Genomic DNA, 15,589 nt, shown 5'->3' on the forward strand with positions numbered 1-15,589 from the left:
TTTTTCAGAAAATGAAAAGTCTAAAAAGATAAAAGTACTGTGCAGAGTTGGTAACAGCCACAGCTCTGAGTGTATTCAGAGTGTAAATTGACGAGCACAAGCAGTTGGGGCACCTTTTGAAAGATCTGGCAATGTTCCAACTACCCAGCGTTGCCGATCACGCACAAGCACGCTAATAGCCTCTGGTCACCCTGGCACATATTCGGTTATCAGCGCTGAAAGCACGAATGCTTTCCTTAAGGATCAACAAGCAAGCACATCCATCCCATCATTCACGCAGACCATTTAGAATCCCAGGACTGGATACGCAAACTGTTCCAGCGATTACAGCCGCAGCCTTAGGGATGGACTTCGGGACAGGCCATTGGTCCTTTTAAATCCATCCACAGCCACACCTTACTAACAGAAAAGCAACATTACAGCCTGTCCCCACTTTAATAGCCATACACTAACCCTTGAAATCTAAGCATTTATCAGACGGAAAAGGGGATGCACACATAGCATACTGCATGGCACAGGTTAGATGGGGTAGAAGAGGCTCATGTGTGCCAGACCTCAAGGAGCCAGCCAGTCTGGTAAAACTCTAAGAGCAACGTGATGAATCAGCCCCAATAGAATATGCACTGAGCCAAAAGCATCTGTCCAGCATTCCCTCGTAAAAAAGAACAACAAAAAAACAGCACTTCTGAAATTGAGAAAACTCCGGCCCATCCCCGCCCAAGGAATCCTGAAGTCTTATTTTAATTCACAGCTCTTCCATCCCCCTCCCCACGTAGGAAGGATGGAGTCCAAAGGCTTAACGTCCACCGTGAGCCACACTGGGATGTGCACCACCAACAGACAAGTCTGCAAGGAAATGAAAACTAAGAAATGCAGTCGTGTCGCAAGAGTCTGTTCCCAGTGCTGGCCCCTCCCAGTCCTTCCCATGGCCAGGTGGTCTGCAACCACAGGCACCTCTTCACTGTAGGCCGCACGGCAGGGCTGAAGCAAAGTCCCACCGAACGGGGCTTCCCAGTCTTCTAGGCACACAGATGCTGAAGCTGCAGGGCTTGTGGCTCCGCTGGTCCCCAGGAGAGTTCACAGGAGAAAGAGCACACTATGTGGCAACATGTGCGCGAGAGACAAACTCACGCAGAATATTCTTTGCCATGTCAATGTTGTTGTGCGCAATGAGCAGTGCTTTCTGGATGTCCTGATATGAATAACCCTGATTCAAGAGACACTCTATTTCGCATGTCAACTGTGGAGGAGTAGTTGTGCCAGTTGGCGTCTGGGCAGTGCTTCCAGTGCGACGTTCTGAATTCATCCGACGCGGTAAGGGCTTTGGCGGTCTTTCCGGAACTTGGGACGGATCTAGAAAACCTGCAACAATAAAATACATTGGTAAAAGGTTGGAGCCAAAGTAGAAAAGTTCAGTTTCCCAGACTGCACAGGCCCAAGAAATGTAGTGAATGATGCACAAAGGGCTCAGTGGAAAAGGGGAGAGAGTAAGATGGAAGCAGAACATTAATAAAATGGGATGGAGGTTTAGAGCATGCTGGTGGGGAGACAGTGAGTTGGCTGATATCAGTGAATGGGAATTAAATGTAGAAAAAGAAAGAGGAGCAATCGGAACAAAAAAACGCTTCAGATCACAGTGACTTCCCTGAAGGTGTAGCAAGGTTTAACAGTACAGACTTTGTGAACTGCATTTAGGAAGGTAAATTGTTCGGGCTCACCTGCTCCAGTTGCCACCTGATCGCTGTCAAAAGACATACGACTAAACGCAGAGGAGGTGCTGGCGACATCAGAGAGCGGGCGGCGATTAGGGGCAACTGGCAAGTGTTGTCTTGGTATGTCATAGCAGTCCTCTTCCACTTCTGTCTCCTCAGGTCCGTTGCTGATGCATGACACCAGCGAGTCTTCCTCCCCTGGGGGGGAGAGAGCAAGACTTCATTCATAGGTAATAACGGTAAGTTAATGAGCACATTATTTTGATGCAGGAAGGCATGAGGGGGTTCAGGGTATTGGCAAGGTAAAACAAAACTGGCAAAGTGGGAATTGGCGAGCAGATAATACTCTCCAACTCAGAGTTCTGGAACAGCAAACAGGATGCCACCAGAGGCACCTCCTACTGAAACAATTGTTGGGAGGCAAACGAGAAGGGGGAGATGCATGCATATGACTAGGGAGAGAAGCAAGGAAAGAAGACGTTTTCAGAAGCTCTCAAGTCTCAATCGAAAGACTTTAAAGAAACCCCTAGTGGGGTAAAACAGCACAGGGGAAACCCCAAACACACGTTACCAAGACCACTCCAATTTCAAACTAATTTGGAATCTAAACATGGACCAAGCTCTCTAGATGAATGCAAATATTTAATCATTAGGCATTTTTATATCTAATCAATGAATTTGAATTGAATTTTCTGTTATAAATCCCTCCTGATGAGCCAATAGATTTGGTGAAACACGTGTAGAGGGCATTACTATTTAAGAACAATTTTTGGACCATCATTTTTGGAATAAAAAAGCCTCATGATACAACAAACATGATTTTTTCAACATCATTTAACCTATAGTTAGCGTTAACTTCAGGTGCGCTAGAAGGCGACTTGAAAAATCTGTTCTTCATAAAATATGACTAGGGAGACACTGAGGATCAGGGAGAACATTTTATTAAAACGGGCTACTGCTGAAGTAGGCAGCCTGTATTCTCACCGCACGTCAGGATGCATTGCAAATTTCTTAATCTTTTAATGCCCAACTTACTTTATCCGTCAAAATTGACAACATGTACTAAGTATTTTAAAAACAAAAACTCCATCATGAAGTGCTACATAATTGAACGTTATATAAACAGAGGATTGTAGTTGAAGAGGGAAAGGGTTGGCGGCTGCCACAGTGGTGGCTCCCACAGGTGTCAGCAGGGGAGGCCAGGGCCAGCCGTCAACCAGCAGCGACCATAAAGGTAGGTGTGGATGGGTGGGGAGTAGAGTAATCACTGTACTCAGGAAGCCATGCCACTCGACCTACCCCTCAGAACATTGCACGCCAGGCTGTTAATACCATCAAGCTTAACTAGAGAGGTCTGTGATCATTAGCCTTTGCCACATGGAGATAGAACAGTGATTATTACCCTGCGTCGCACTCAGAGATCTGAGAATATTAGCCTGCACCACATTGAGATTGAATACTAACCTGTTTCACATTGAGATCGAACTGTGAATACCGATGAAAATCCAACATCAACACAAAGTTTAAAAACAACCTTTTCATACTGCGAAACCTATGTCTCTTTTCCACTTTACAGGATTCTCAAATCTAGGCGTGTCTCCCATACCCAATTTGTACCTTGAAACAGACCTCCCTCCCACTATACAGGACCCTCAATTCAAGGTGTGTTCCCCTATACCCAAATTGTATTGTGAAACCTAGGCCTCTCTCCTACAGGGTCCTCAAATCTAGGTGTATCCACCTTATCTGCCTATTATATTGTGAAACCTAGGCCTCTCCCCCACTATACAGGACATACAGGACGCTCAAATCTATGTGTCTCCCATACCCATATTCTACTGTGAAACCTAGGTCTCTCTCCTACTATACAGGGTCCTCAAATATAGGTGTATCCACCTTATCTGCCTATTATATTGTGAAACCTAGGTCTCTCTCCTACTATACAGGGTCCTCAAATCTAGGTGTATCCACCTTATCTGCCTATTATACTGTGTAACCTATTGTATTATGAAACCTAGGCCTCTCTCCCACTATACAGGACTCTCAATTCTAGATGCATCTCCCATACCCAAAGAGCATTGTGAAACCTAGGCCTCTATACAGCTATCCGAAATCTAGGTGAATCCACCATAACCTATTTACTGTAACCTACTGTATTGCGAAACCTAGGCCTCTCTCCCACTATACAGGGCTCTCAAATATAGGTGTGTTCCCCCATATCTTCCTATTTTATTGTGAAACCTACTGTATTGTTAAACCAAGGACATATTTGCCTGCTATACTGTGAAAGCAACTCCATTTGAAACCCAGCCCTCTCTCCCATTGTACAGGACCCTCAAATCTAGGACTGTTGTCCCATATAGTAGGCAGTTGCTCGTCTGTCCCATCGCGTACCCCCCCATCCCAGTCATAGCTCTTACTCTATCTGAAATGGTCATCTGACCTAGTACTATAATAGTTGTTTGTCCTCCTCTCCATCCCTCCTTGCTTGTTTCCTCCCTTCCAGCACTACCTGAAATGTCGTCAGGCCTAGTACGATAATCGCTTGTTTTGTCCTCTCCTCCTCCTTGCACCTCGTGTCAACTCTCCGGCTCCATCAGAAATGTCGTCAGACCTAGTAAGGTATTTGCTGGTATGTCTCATCTCTTACTCCTACACTCACCTCCGTATCTTTGTCATAGCTCTCGCACTATCTGAAATGTCGGCATGCCTAGTACGATACTAATTTCACATTCTTAATGTCTCAAGTCCTTGAAGGAATGTCACTGTATTTTCCATTTCCACTGTATTCTTTCAGTTACCTTTATACTATAATTTTTGGTTGTTAATTCACAATAAAGTGGGGCCAATTAGCACCCTAATAAGCATGTTTAATTATTTGAATACGTGATCCATGGTCAAATACACGAGTGCATGTGTAATGGGGAATCACACCTAGATGGTTCCTTTATATTGGTGTAATTTGGGGACTTTTGTTGGTATAGTCTTGGAACATTTACAATATTGGCTTTGGTTGAACTTGGTAGTAGTGCATGTATCGCGTAATCTCACTGGTATGGGAGGTGTAAGTTAACTACTCGCCCTCACAAGCTTTAACTGTAATGGTTTCCATAATGAGCTGCTTCTTTATTTTTTGTCTCATGTACTTGTGACTGGAATGTTATCCTTGTATCCTTTACATCAATTCATGACCATTGTTCATGATTATGTGCTTACACTGGCTCATATTTTTTGCTTCTTATACTTATTTTGTAGTGACATATTTCAATTTATGAATTGTTATCCCCTCCCCCATGTACTCTGGATTGTCCTTGTATATCTAATTGTTTGTACTTACCGAATTTCATGTATATGCATTATTTTGCCAATCCATGTGTTAAACACGCATGCATGATTTTGTATCACATTATGATAATGTTATTTTGTGGATACTAGCCTGGAAAAAGACATGTTGGTCGAAACACGTGTCGGCTACTTTCACCTTAGTAAATTGATTACAATTGGCTTATGTAATTGCGCAGTGTGGTTTTGTCCATTCTTAGATCTCATTATTACTTGCATACCTTGGGCAAATGTTCCTCCTATACACAACCATCCATAGCAGCTACACACTTGATTACTACCTAGTCTGTATTTTTTTCAAGAAAGTGGCGTTTGCCCTGTCAAGCGCATAGGGTCGGAGTCTGTTGCCCCTTTGGTTTTTGGTCATATGATCTAAAACAGGGTGCATTATTAGACACCTGTTTACCTGAAGATGAGGGATGACATGGATCGCTCCAGTTTCTAGAAGGATCTGGACCTCTTCCAGCAGGATCAGTAGATGCTCCACTGACAAAGTCTGCTTTTGGGTGGATGGTAGCGAGGTGGTCGTAGGAATTCTATGCTCTGCCCATGGGCGACGGTCTTGAGTACCCACTGATATGATGCCATGCCCTCCAATGCCTGTGTAAAAGATGTTAAGAGTCCCCCGACCGGGTGACAAGGGAAGGGACCCGTACTGCCGAATCATTTGCTCGCTAGGGTAGGGGAGCCTCTGGCTGCAGAGTTTCTCCTTCTACCCTTCCTGCATCGAAATCCTAGCTGTTGGGTGGGCTGGAAGTACCTTGACTGGAAAACCAAGGGTTTCCTCCTGATCCGTATTGGCCCTGTGAGGAGCGGGATTGCCAGCGAAAGGACCAGCAGATGTTAAAAGCAGCTTGCTAGTTGAAGGGTTTGGCCGGGATTTGGCTTTGGGGAGAGGGCTGTAGGAAAGTACAAAGAACCTGTAGCATACAATGGTTCAACAGAAACATTTACACCCATAAGTATTATTAAAAAAAAATCAAGTTTTATTATAAATACAATTAGGCCAAGGTAAATCTTGGGGCAAGTACTTCGTCAGAGCCAAACACAATATAAAAACACAACACAATGCTTAAGGTGCACAGACCCTGCTCAAAATACCCAACAGTAAGTCAGACCTTATTATACACATTCAGAATAGAACATCTATTCACCCAGTAATTCAAGGGTAGTAGACCCTGTCAGTCACACAGTGGCACTCAGTTAACAAATCACATAGTAAACCAACCCTGCTACCAGGATACTTTTCTGAATAGTGAAACACACATTCATGGAACAGAGTAAACCTATAACTACATTCAGAATAACACACAGTTCGACCAGGTGAGTAAGACCTAATGTAATAAACTATTACAGTTGCTTGTCAAATCAGTGGAACACAGTCTAAGGTAAGCAATAACTCTTTACACTATTATAGAATTGCACAAAGCAGACCAAGGTCAGCTAGACCCACAATACACTTATTAAGAATGGCACATAGCTATTCAAAGGTAGGGAAAACCCAAAGCAGACTTATTCTAGCAGGCTATACAGCAGGTCAGGTGAAGCAAGACCCATTGGTAAACATATACACTTATTTTCTGAAAGAACGATTAAGGTGAAGCAAATAGGAATGCTTTTTGGAACGGGGACCCAATTCATAGGTAAGTAAAATAACCTTATATATACACATTTAAGAATGGCAAAACACATTCAAAGAATAGTAAGAACTTTTGCACTGCTCATATTTCAGAGGGACAGTTACCAACCAACTCTTTAACAAGCAAGTACTTTTAAACACTTATAAGGTTTGGGCCTTTTGCCCAGAAAATGTAATAAATCTTTCCCTATTCTTGAGGCATGGGTGTTCTCCGTGGCAGGAGGGGCTTGTTAGGGAGAATTCCCATGTATGTGCTAATTCCCTTCAACCTTAGAGACCCCCAGCTCATGTATTTTGATCTGATTTCTCTTAAGGTTTAAGGACCTTCTCTTCAGTGAACTACTGTACCGAAGAGTAGTAAAGTGAAATTGACCATACTTCCCTTTTCCCTATGTAGGTCCAGCGCACACGATCTTATGTGGAGTTACCCGCACTACTTTTACTGGCTGGTGGCAGTGGTTTAATTTTCCTATCATTGTGCGTTTCTACTGCAGGCTGAATCCTCAGCTGCAGTATATCACCCAGGGGTGACCATTGTGTCAAAATGTCTTCTTTTTTCACCATTTCTTGTTAGTTAGGTCTTTCTTGGGTTTTACTCTGCGCACCAAACCAGGTTTAACCCTTTTGTTTGTTTTGCCTTTGGCAGGCTTCAGTACTGAATACCGCCTCTGGCTCCAGTGTTTCTGGCAGGGCAGGAAGCAAAGGAGGTGCCCGAAACTTCCTGTCCTTAGTCTCCTTGGTTACCTGAAGGCACCCAGTGCTGATTGCCTGTCTGACTGTCCTTGCAGGACAGCCACCCTGCTTTGTGAGTGACAGCTAGGCTGTGCATGAATGGGAGAAACCTGCATAAAAAGGTGAGGTTTCTTGGACTGAAGGCAGAGTCGACAACTGGACGAAACATCCGACAAAGGAAACATCAAGAGAAGCTTGCTGCATCCTCCTGGACCGTTGAACTACCCGGTGAAGCCCTGCTGCTGTGCTCTAACAGCTTTTCCGAATCAATTAGAGAAGCTTCGGAAAGGACGACTACTTATCGTGGGTTGGTGGGACCAACAAACCCCAAGACTAACTTTGCGGGAAGACTATTCCCAACTGGCTGTACGACTTTGCTGCTACTAGAACCGAGTGGCAGGGGTTGAGAAATCCGTAGTCGAGTGTATCGTCTTTAAGCCGAACCAGACCTCCAGGAAGATCCAGAGGACCCGCCCGAAGAAGGACGACCCAAGTTCGAGTCACCTCATCAGAGTGCTGGACGTAAGGATCAAAGAAGTCCATCAAGTGTCCAAGATCTGCAGTGGTGCCGCTGAACTGAAAAGAGCCCGTAAACACCGCCGACCTTCAAAGTGCACTGCAGGAGTCCTCCCTCTTGTCCCCACGACTGAGGCCCAGAAATCCAGGATCTGCAAGACTGCAACCAGAACAGAAGCCAGCTGGATCCTCTTCTTCTAACCTAAGGTACTGTGTTGACTAAGGGGTACTTACCTCTTGTGTCTGTAGCTTGCATTATATTACGTGAGACTTGCAGTAGCTGCTTTTTGCAGAGTTGCTCTCAGCTCTACCTTTCACACGCCTTACAGCATGTGGCCAAACAGTGATTTTCTACAACTCCCTAACTTTGTGCAAGGTGTTTGTGCTATCCAAGAAGTGCCTCAGCTCCATAGACATTGTTCAAATTGGCTGTGGCTGTCCTGGCTCCATGTAGACTCTTCTGACCCATTGACTTTGATTCTAACTGTCCCTCATAGGTGATACATTGGTTTACATTGGTTTAACTAATATTGCTGGGAAAGATTCGATCTAAACTTCATTGGGAGATTGCAAAGTGCTCACATGCTCTGAGAACCTTTTAACCTTTTCCTTCCCTAACCTTTTCGACAACCTCAAAAATGTACTAAGTGCAAAAAGTGATGAAGTAATTGAAGTCACATCAGGGTGTAACAAGTGTGTAGGCAGCATCTCTAAAGGGTATCTACTTGCTAATATGGATTCTGAGAATGTGTTATGAAGTGTATTTGTATTGTTCCATACTGCCCTTCCTAAAGGCGGCTTATTTAAAACAGTGTTAAATAAGGAACAAGTTACTTACCTGTAACTGTTGTTCTCCAGCATGGGTCTGGCATGGATTCACATGCTCATCAATATCCCCCGTCGTCAAGCTGGGAATCTTCGGTAAAGAAATAAATCAGTCTCAGTTTCGTTTCTGATCTGTCTTTCTTAGTAGTAACCAATCACTGATCTCTGGGTCATACTGCCCCCAGCCAATTACTGCCCCCAGCCAATGACTGCCCTCTCCCTAAGCCCCGCCTCTGGCAGCCATCCTCAGATTTGGTAGCACATAAAGTGGCACTATGACCAAGTGAAGAGCCGCAGAGGGGTAGGCGGGAGGGTTCGCATGTGAATCCATGCCAGACCCATGCTGGAGAACAACAGTTACAGGTAAGTAACTTGTTCCTTCTCCAGCATGGGTTCTGGCATGGATTCACATGCTCATGAATAAAAGAATACATAGCAGTACACACATGCACAACCACGGGAGGTGGCAACAGGCTCAACATTAAGCAATACAACAACTCAACATTAAGCATCTCTTACCTCCTCACCAGGCTCACCTTAAGCGAACAGGTTACGCAGCAATGCTTGGCCGACCCTGGACTCCTCCCTGGAGTCCCGATCGACGCAGTAGAATCTTGTGAAGGTGTGTGTCGACCTCCACGTAGCAGCCCTGCAGATGTCCAGCAGGGGCACACCAGACAGGAACGCCGTGGTAGCAGCGATCGCTCTGGTCGAATGGGCTCGGACGGCCGGGCAGTGGTCGGTTTGCCAACCGGTGACAGTGCATGATGCAGCCGTAGAGCCATCTGGAAATGGAAGTCTTCGAGAGAGCCTTCCCTTGATTCACAGTCCCAAAGTTCACAAACAGCTGTGATGTCTTCCGAAAACTCTTCGTGCAGTCCACGTAGAACTTCAGCGCTGTAGCTACATCCAGCGAGTGCAAAGTCCTCTCAGCCGGCGTCGAAGGCGACGGGAAGAAAACTGGTAACACCAAGGGCTCGTTGAGGTGGAAGTCCGACAGCACCTTGGGCATGAAGGAGGGGTGCGTCCTCAGCACCACCCTTGTGTCGTGAAAAGTCAAGTATGGAGGCTTGCAAGATAGGGCCTGGATCTCTCCCACTCGTCGTGCGGAGGTGATGGCCACAAGGAACGCTGTCTTCCACGACAGGAACTTCAAAGGCGCCGAATGCATAGGCTCGAATGGGGCCCCCCCATGAGCCTGGTCAGCACCACATTAAGCTCCCATGCCAGGGCTGGAGCCTTCACCGGCGGGAACGATCGGAATACTCCCTTCATAAATTCCTTCACCAGGCGATGAGACCATAAGGACGCCCGTCCCGTAGTCCTGGTATATCGGGAGATGGAAGCCAGATGTATTTTGATGGAGGCGTGAGCCAGTCCAGCTTTGGCCAGCGACAGTAGGTACGGCAGTACTTGAGGGGGCTGTAATCCGCAGAGGGTTAATCTTCTGTGCACGGCACCAGACGGAGAACCTCTTCCACTTATGTCCGTAGCACTTGAGAGTTGAGAACGCCCTGGCTTTTGCAAGAACCTCTCTGCAGTCAGCCGGGATATCGTACCCTCCAAACTCTAGTGCTGCAGGAGCCAGGCCTGCAAGTTCAGCGACTCCGGGTCGTGATGAAGAATGGCGCCTCCTTCTCTAGAGAGAAGATCCGCGTCCGCCGGCAGCTTGACTGGTGGGGACGTTGACAAGTCCAGAAGGACCGGGAACCAGATCTGCCACGGCCACGCCGGTGCGACGAGGATCATTCTTCAACTGGACTTCTTGAGCTGGTTGATGAGATGGAGCAGCAACGGCAACGGAGGGAACGCATATAGAAACAGGCCGTCCCAAGGGAACGAGAAAGCATCGCCCATGCTCCTCGGCTGCGGGAACCTGCTGGCGAACCTCTGCCACTTGGAGTTCGTCGCCGTTGCGAAAAGGTGATCCGGGGTTTGCCCCATCGTCGAAAGAGCCGATCCACCTGGTCCTGACGCAGTTCCCACTCGTGGCCCCGAGCGCAGCTCCCTGCTGAGTAAGTCGGCGATGGTGTTTTTTATTCCTGCCAAGTGGAAGGGAACCAGAAACATCCCCTGGGCGATGTCCCAGTGGCACAGATCCTGGGCCTCCTTGGATAGGGCTGGGGATCTGGTGCCTCCCTGCTTCCGTATGTAGAACATCGTGGTGGTGTTGTCGGTGAAGATCCTCAACACTTTGTCCTTGCGGGACGGAAGGAACGACTTGAGTGCCCAGAACACTGCTCGAGGCTCCAGAATGTTGATGTGGAGAGACCTCTCCTCCGGGAGCCAAAGGCCTCCTGTGTGGAGATCTCCGGTGTGAGCCCCCCCCCCCAACCCTTCAGGGAGGTGTCCGTCGTCACCGTCTCCTGAAACGCTGGGGTCTGAAAGTCCGTGCCTGCCGTGAGGTGCGCACGGGTACCCCACCATAGAATCGCCCGACGGAACTCCTCGTCGAGAGGGATCCTGTCTTCGAAGCAGCCCATCGCCTGAAACCAGCGGGCGTCGAGGATCTCCTGTAGCGGACGCATCCGAAGTCTGCAAAGGGGTACAAGGTAGATGCATGAGGACATCATCCCGAGGAGGGACTTGATGGACCTCACCCTGGCCACGTCCGTGGCTAGCAGGCGTTGCACCTTGCCCAAAATGGCCTTCGTCCTCGCCTCCGACGGGGAGGCCAAATGCCCCACTGTATCGAGTTTCGCTCCCAGAAACAGTGCTACTTGCGACGGAACCAGGTGGGATTTGGGGTAGTTGATGGCGAATCCCAGTTCCGTGAGCAGCCGGACGGTCCTCGCTGTGTGTTCGACGGCGAGGTCTCTTGTCCTTGCATGGATTAGCCAGTCGTCCAGGTAGGGGTAGACGTGGATCCCCTGCAGGCGCAGCCGCGCCACCACTGGTGCGAGGCACTTGGTGAACACCCTGGGTGCCGACTTTAATCCGAACGGCAGGGCTCTGAATTGGTAGTGGCGTCCCTGAACCACGAACCTGAGAAACTGTGTCCCCTTTTAGAATGGGGATGTGGAAGTAAGCATCCTCTAGGTCAAACGACGATAGGAAGTCGCCCTCCTCCAGCTGTCCCAGCACGTGCTGGAGGGTAACCATCCTGAATTTCTGTGCCTTGATGTACTTGTTTAACCGACGCAGGTCCAGGATGGGGCGCCAACCGCCTGTCTTCTTTTTGACGAGGAAGTACCTTGAGTACACTCTGGAGCCTCCTGGGGACGAGCTCGATGGCACCTTTCTTGAGCATCGCCCTTACCTCCAACAGCAGTTGAGGGACGTGATTCTCCTTCCTGGCCACGGGAGGAATGAGAGGATACTTCTTTTGGAATTCCAGCGAGTGCCCGTTGGCCAGGGTGTCCAGCACCCAACGATCGGTGGAGATGGACTCCCACACGGGGTGCTTCGGTGGGGGCCCGACGCTACGGCCGGTTCAGTGCTGCTTGGAGGAGGCCTTGCCCTCCTTGACGACGACGGCGGGCTCCTCCTTGCTGCCGCGACCTCTGTAGGCCTCCTGGGACTAGGAGCGAGCCACCTGGCGGTATGTAGAAGAGCCACCGCTGGATCCCTTGGAGGCACCCTTTCTGACTCCGGAGCTCCGAAAGGGCCGTCGTCGTTGAAGCACCCCTAGAGCCCGGGCCGTCTCCGAGTCGGTCTTGATGGCCTGGAGCGACTCATCCACAGTCTTCCCAAAAAGGTTGTTGCCGTCGAACGGTTGTTATCCAACACTCTGGTCTGAACGTCCTGGCGGAAGTCCGTCGCCTTGAGCCACCCTCATCGTCGTAGGCAAACCCTGTTGCCCATCTGGTGAAATCCGGTATCGGCAATGTCCGTTGCCACCGTTATTATGTGATCCGATGCCACCTCGCCTTCCTGAAGAATCTGTAGGGCCTCCGCTCTCTTGTCGTCTGGCAGGAAGTCCAGCAAGGGAGCTAACTTGAACCAAAGCTCCCTGTCATATCGGGCTACGATCGCTAAGGCATTGGCCGTCTTAATCGTCGTCGCCGCCGACGAAATGACCCGTCGTCCCATGGAGTCCAACTTCTTGCCCTCGCTGTCCGGAGGGGAAGTGGAAGTTGATGCTGCCGCACCCGCTGCCTTCTTCTTCTTGGCCACTGCCGAGACGACCGAGTCTGGCGTAGGCTGGGCTCTGAGGCACAAGGGGGTGGTGTCAGGGACCCGGTACTTCTTCACGTACCTGTCCCTCTTGGCGGGCGTCGTAGAAGGGTTCTTGAGGACAGCCAGCCCTTCGTCCCAGATGTCGTCGAGCAACGGCACTGCCAGGACCGTCTTTCTCTTGGCCTTCCGTCGTTGATAAAGAAAGCCTTCCTTCTTCTGTTCCTCCGGGCAGAGTTGGAAGTGCTCGGACGCCCTGGTTATGATGGCGTGAAAGGAGCCAATTTTTCGTCGGGCGGTGAGGCCCGAGGGGGAGGCGATGAAGGAATGTCCGTTGTATCATCGCCACCGTCATCGTCGGTCCCCGTATCCGTCGCTGTATCATCCCGAGGGTCAGGCGAGGGGGATGAGGGGTCCACAGGCCTTGTGGGCACGAAGGGCAGAGCGGGATGGACTCTCCTCCGCTTGTTCGGGGGGCTTCCCGACGGTCCTGGCTCAGGATCCTCCGTCGGGGTCTGCTGCGACGGGAGGGACGGTTGCTCCACCGGGCCTTCGTCGTAGTCGCCATCCTCGCTATCTTCGATCTTCTCAGCAGGCTCCTTCCCCTGGGATCGAACTTTCTCAAACCTCTCGTTGAGGCCCTTCACGGTTTCCACCAGATCCTCCACAGAGGCTGGTTCCGAGTCTGTAATGGCCACCGGCCCCCCCCCCCTTTTCCCGCCGGGGTCTTCACGGGGGTCTTAACGATGGGCTGGAAAGAGGATTCCCTTTGTCGGCTGGATCAAAGCCCTCACCACCTTAGGTGCGTCCTGGGCCTTCGCCTTGGGGGGAGGGTCAGCGCCTTGCTCCCCATCGGGTCCCTTCGAGATCGACCAGGGCCGCTCCAGCAGCTTACCCGGGTTCTCGGACTTCCTCTTCCCCGAACCAGAGTGCTGGCTCGTGGTTGAACGTGCCGGGTAAATCGCGCCCTGCCCGGCAGCCGAAGAGCCCGACCTTTTGGCGCTCCCGATGCCTGCGGACTCGCGGTGCTTGGCCTTCTGTTGGGTCCCCGTCGCCGGGGTGCCCTCACAGGACTTAGAAGCCCGCTCAGACTTTTTCTTTGCCTTCTCACCTGCTGTGCCCTTCTCCAGCCAGGCGACAAGGCGGGAACGACGATCTTGCTTGGTCCGTTCCGAAAGGTTCTTGCAGAACACACAGTCCTTCTCCACGTGCGTCTTGTCCTCATGAAGGCAGTAGAGACATCGCAAATGCTGGTCCTCCTTGAAAACATTCTGTAATCCGCATCCAGGGCAGCTCCTGAACAGCTTGGATCCGGGCGTCGAGCTTCCCTTGTCCTGGGCCATGTCCGTTGAGGTAGGCCGCAGATCTTCCGGAATCCTCCAAGAAGCGTGAACTTGACGAAAACCTCACCCTTGAGGGGCGTAGAAGAATTCCGAAACGGGTCCCCGTTATCAGAAGTAGAAACGGTGGAGCTTGAGGCTCGATTAACCGAAAAAAAGAGAAAATCTCCTCAAAATGCGCGAAAACACAGCAAAAACTCGAGAGCTAAAGCACGAGGACTCCCAACACTTGAACGTGCGGTAAAAATCTGAGGATGGCTGCCGGAGGCAGGGCTTAGGGAGAGAGCAGTCATTGGCTGTGGGCAGTATGACCCAGAGATCAGTGATTGGTTACTACTAAAAAAGAGATCAGAAACTAAACGGATACTGATTTTTTTCTTTACTGAGGGTTCCCAGCCTGACAACGGGGAATATTCATGAGCATGTGAATCCATGCCAGATCCCATGCTGGAGAAAGAATTATTTTACTAGAAAACCTTGAGTGTAAGTGTTATTTGGATACTTAAATGTGTGGATTTCGATGCTACAGCTCTACATCTCACATTTACCCCTCCTGAGATAGGTCTGGCTGCTTAGTCACTCTACCAACTTGTGTAGCACAGACCTATACCAATAGGTTGGTTACCTAATACCAAGAGGACAAGACCAGTGTAGTCTCCACAAGGGTTACTGCATACAATCTTGCCTAACACTGGTGGCAGGCAGTGAGGATTTGTGTAGAGTCCTTATATTGACTATTTGTTGTACTTGTGCCCCAACTAAACCAGCCACAAGGCTAAGCTCCATCAAAAAGTAAAGCAATTGTAACATGCCAAATATGGATAACTTCAATGAGGCAGCCCTGGTTATTCTGTCAGTAGATCAACTGAAAGATATGTGCAAAGCCAGGGGTCTGCTTGTAAAAGGAAAGAAATGTGAATTTATTACAAGGTTGTTGAATCACTAATGTTTGGGCAGTAGGCCTGTCACACCTACTATCCCACGTAATGTGGAAAATGATGATGAAGATTACAGTTTAGAGTCTAACTCCAATCTGCAAGAGAAGTCTGAGGAGATAGAGGAGTCTCAGGGAGAGAACCCCTCGTTGCCACAGCCTGCTCTTTTGCCTCAGTTTATTTCCATTGGCACCAAACATCGTCCAACATTAAGCCCAGAATATGTTTGGCTTGAGGCACTAAGATTAGAGCTGGAGTTCAAAAAAGTTGAAAGCTCAAGCTGTAGCCAAACACCAAGACATCAAATTCAGGGAGTGGAAATGCATCATGAAATAGATATGAAAAGACTGTCTTGAATCTACTTCCCTCCCAGGGCCTCTAGGTCTGCAAGTCCCAAAAGGCCTTGCCTGCCCAAAGAAGCAGAGAGTATGT

General features: G+C 49.1%; 1 protein-coding gene across 1 annotated transcript in view; it reads right to left on the reverse strand.

The window, feature by feature from the left end:
• Window positions 1-418: 418 nt before the first annotated feature.
• The window catches only part of CBL (Cbl proto-oncogene), a 964,911-nt gene continuing 949,740 nt past the window's right edge, over window positions 419-15,589 (reverse strand). Inside the window, exons 15-16 of the mRNA XM_069614372.1 lie at window positions 1,719-1,910; window positions 419-1,362 (exon numbers count right to left, since the gene is read on the reverse strand). Of these exons, the coding sequence (XP_069470473.1) occupies window positions 1,097-1,362; window positions 1,719-1,910 (458 nt within the window). The 3' untranslated portion in view covers window positions 419-1,096. The remainder of the gene's footprint in view (window positions 1,363-1,718; window positions 1,911-15,589) is intronic.

This window comes from Ambystoma mexicanum, chromosome 9, assembly GCF_040938575.1.
Source record: "Ambystoma mexicanum isolate Mex_15411 chromosome 9, UKY_AmexF1_1, whole genome shotgun sequence".
Classification (NCBI taxonomy): Eukaryota; Metazoa; Chordata; class Amphibia; order Caudata; family Ambystomatidae; genus Ambystoma; species Ambystoma mexicanum.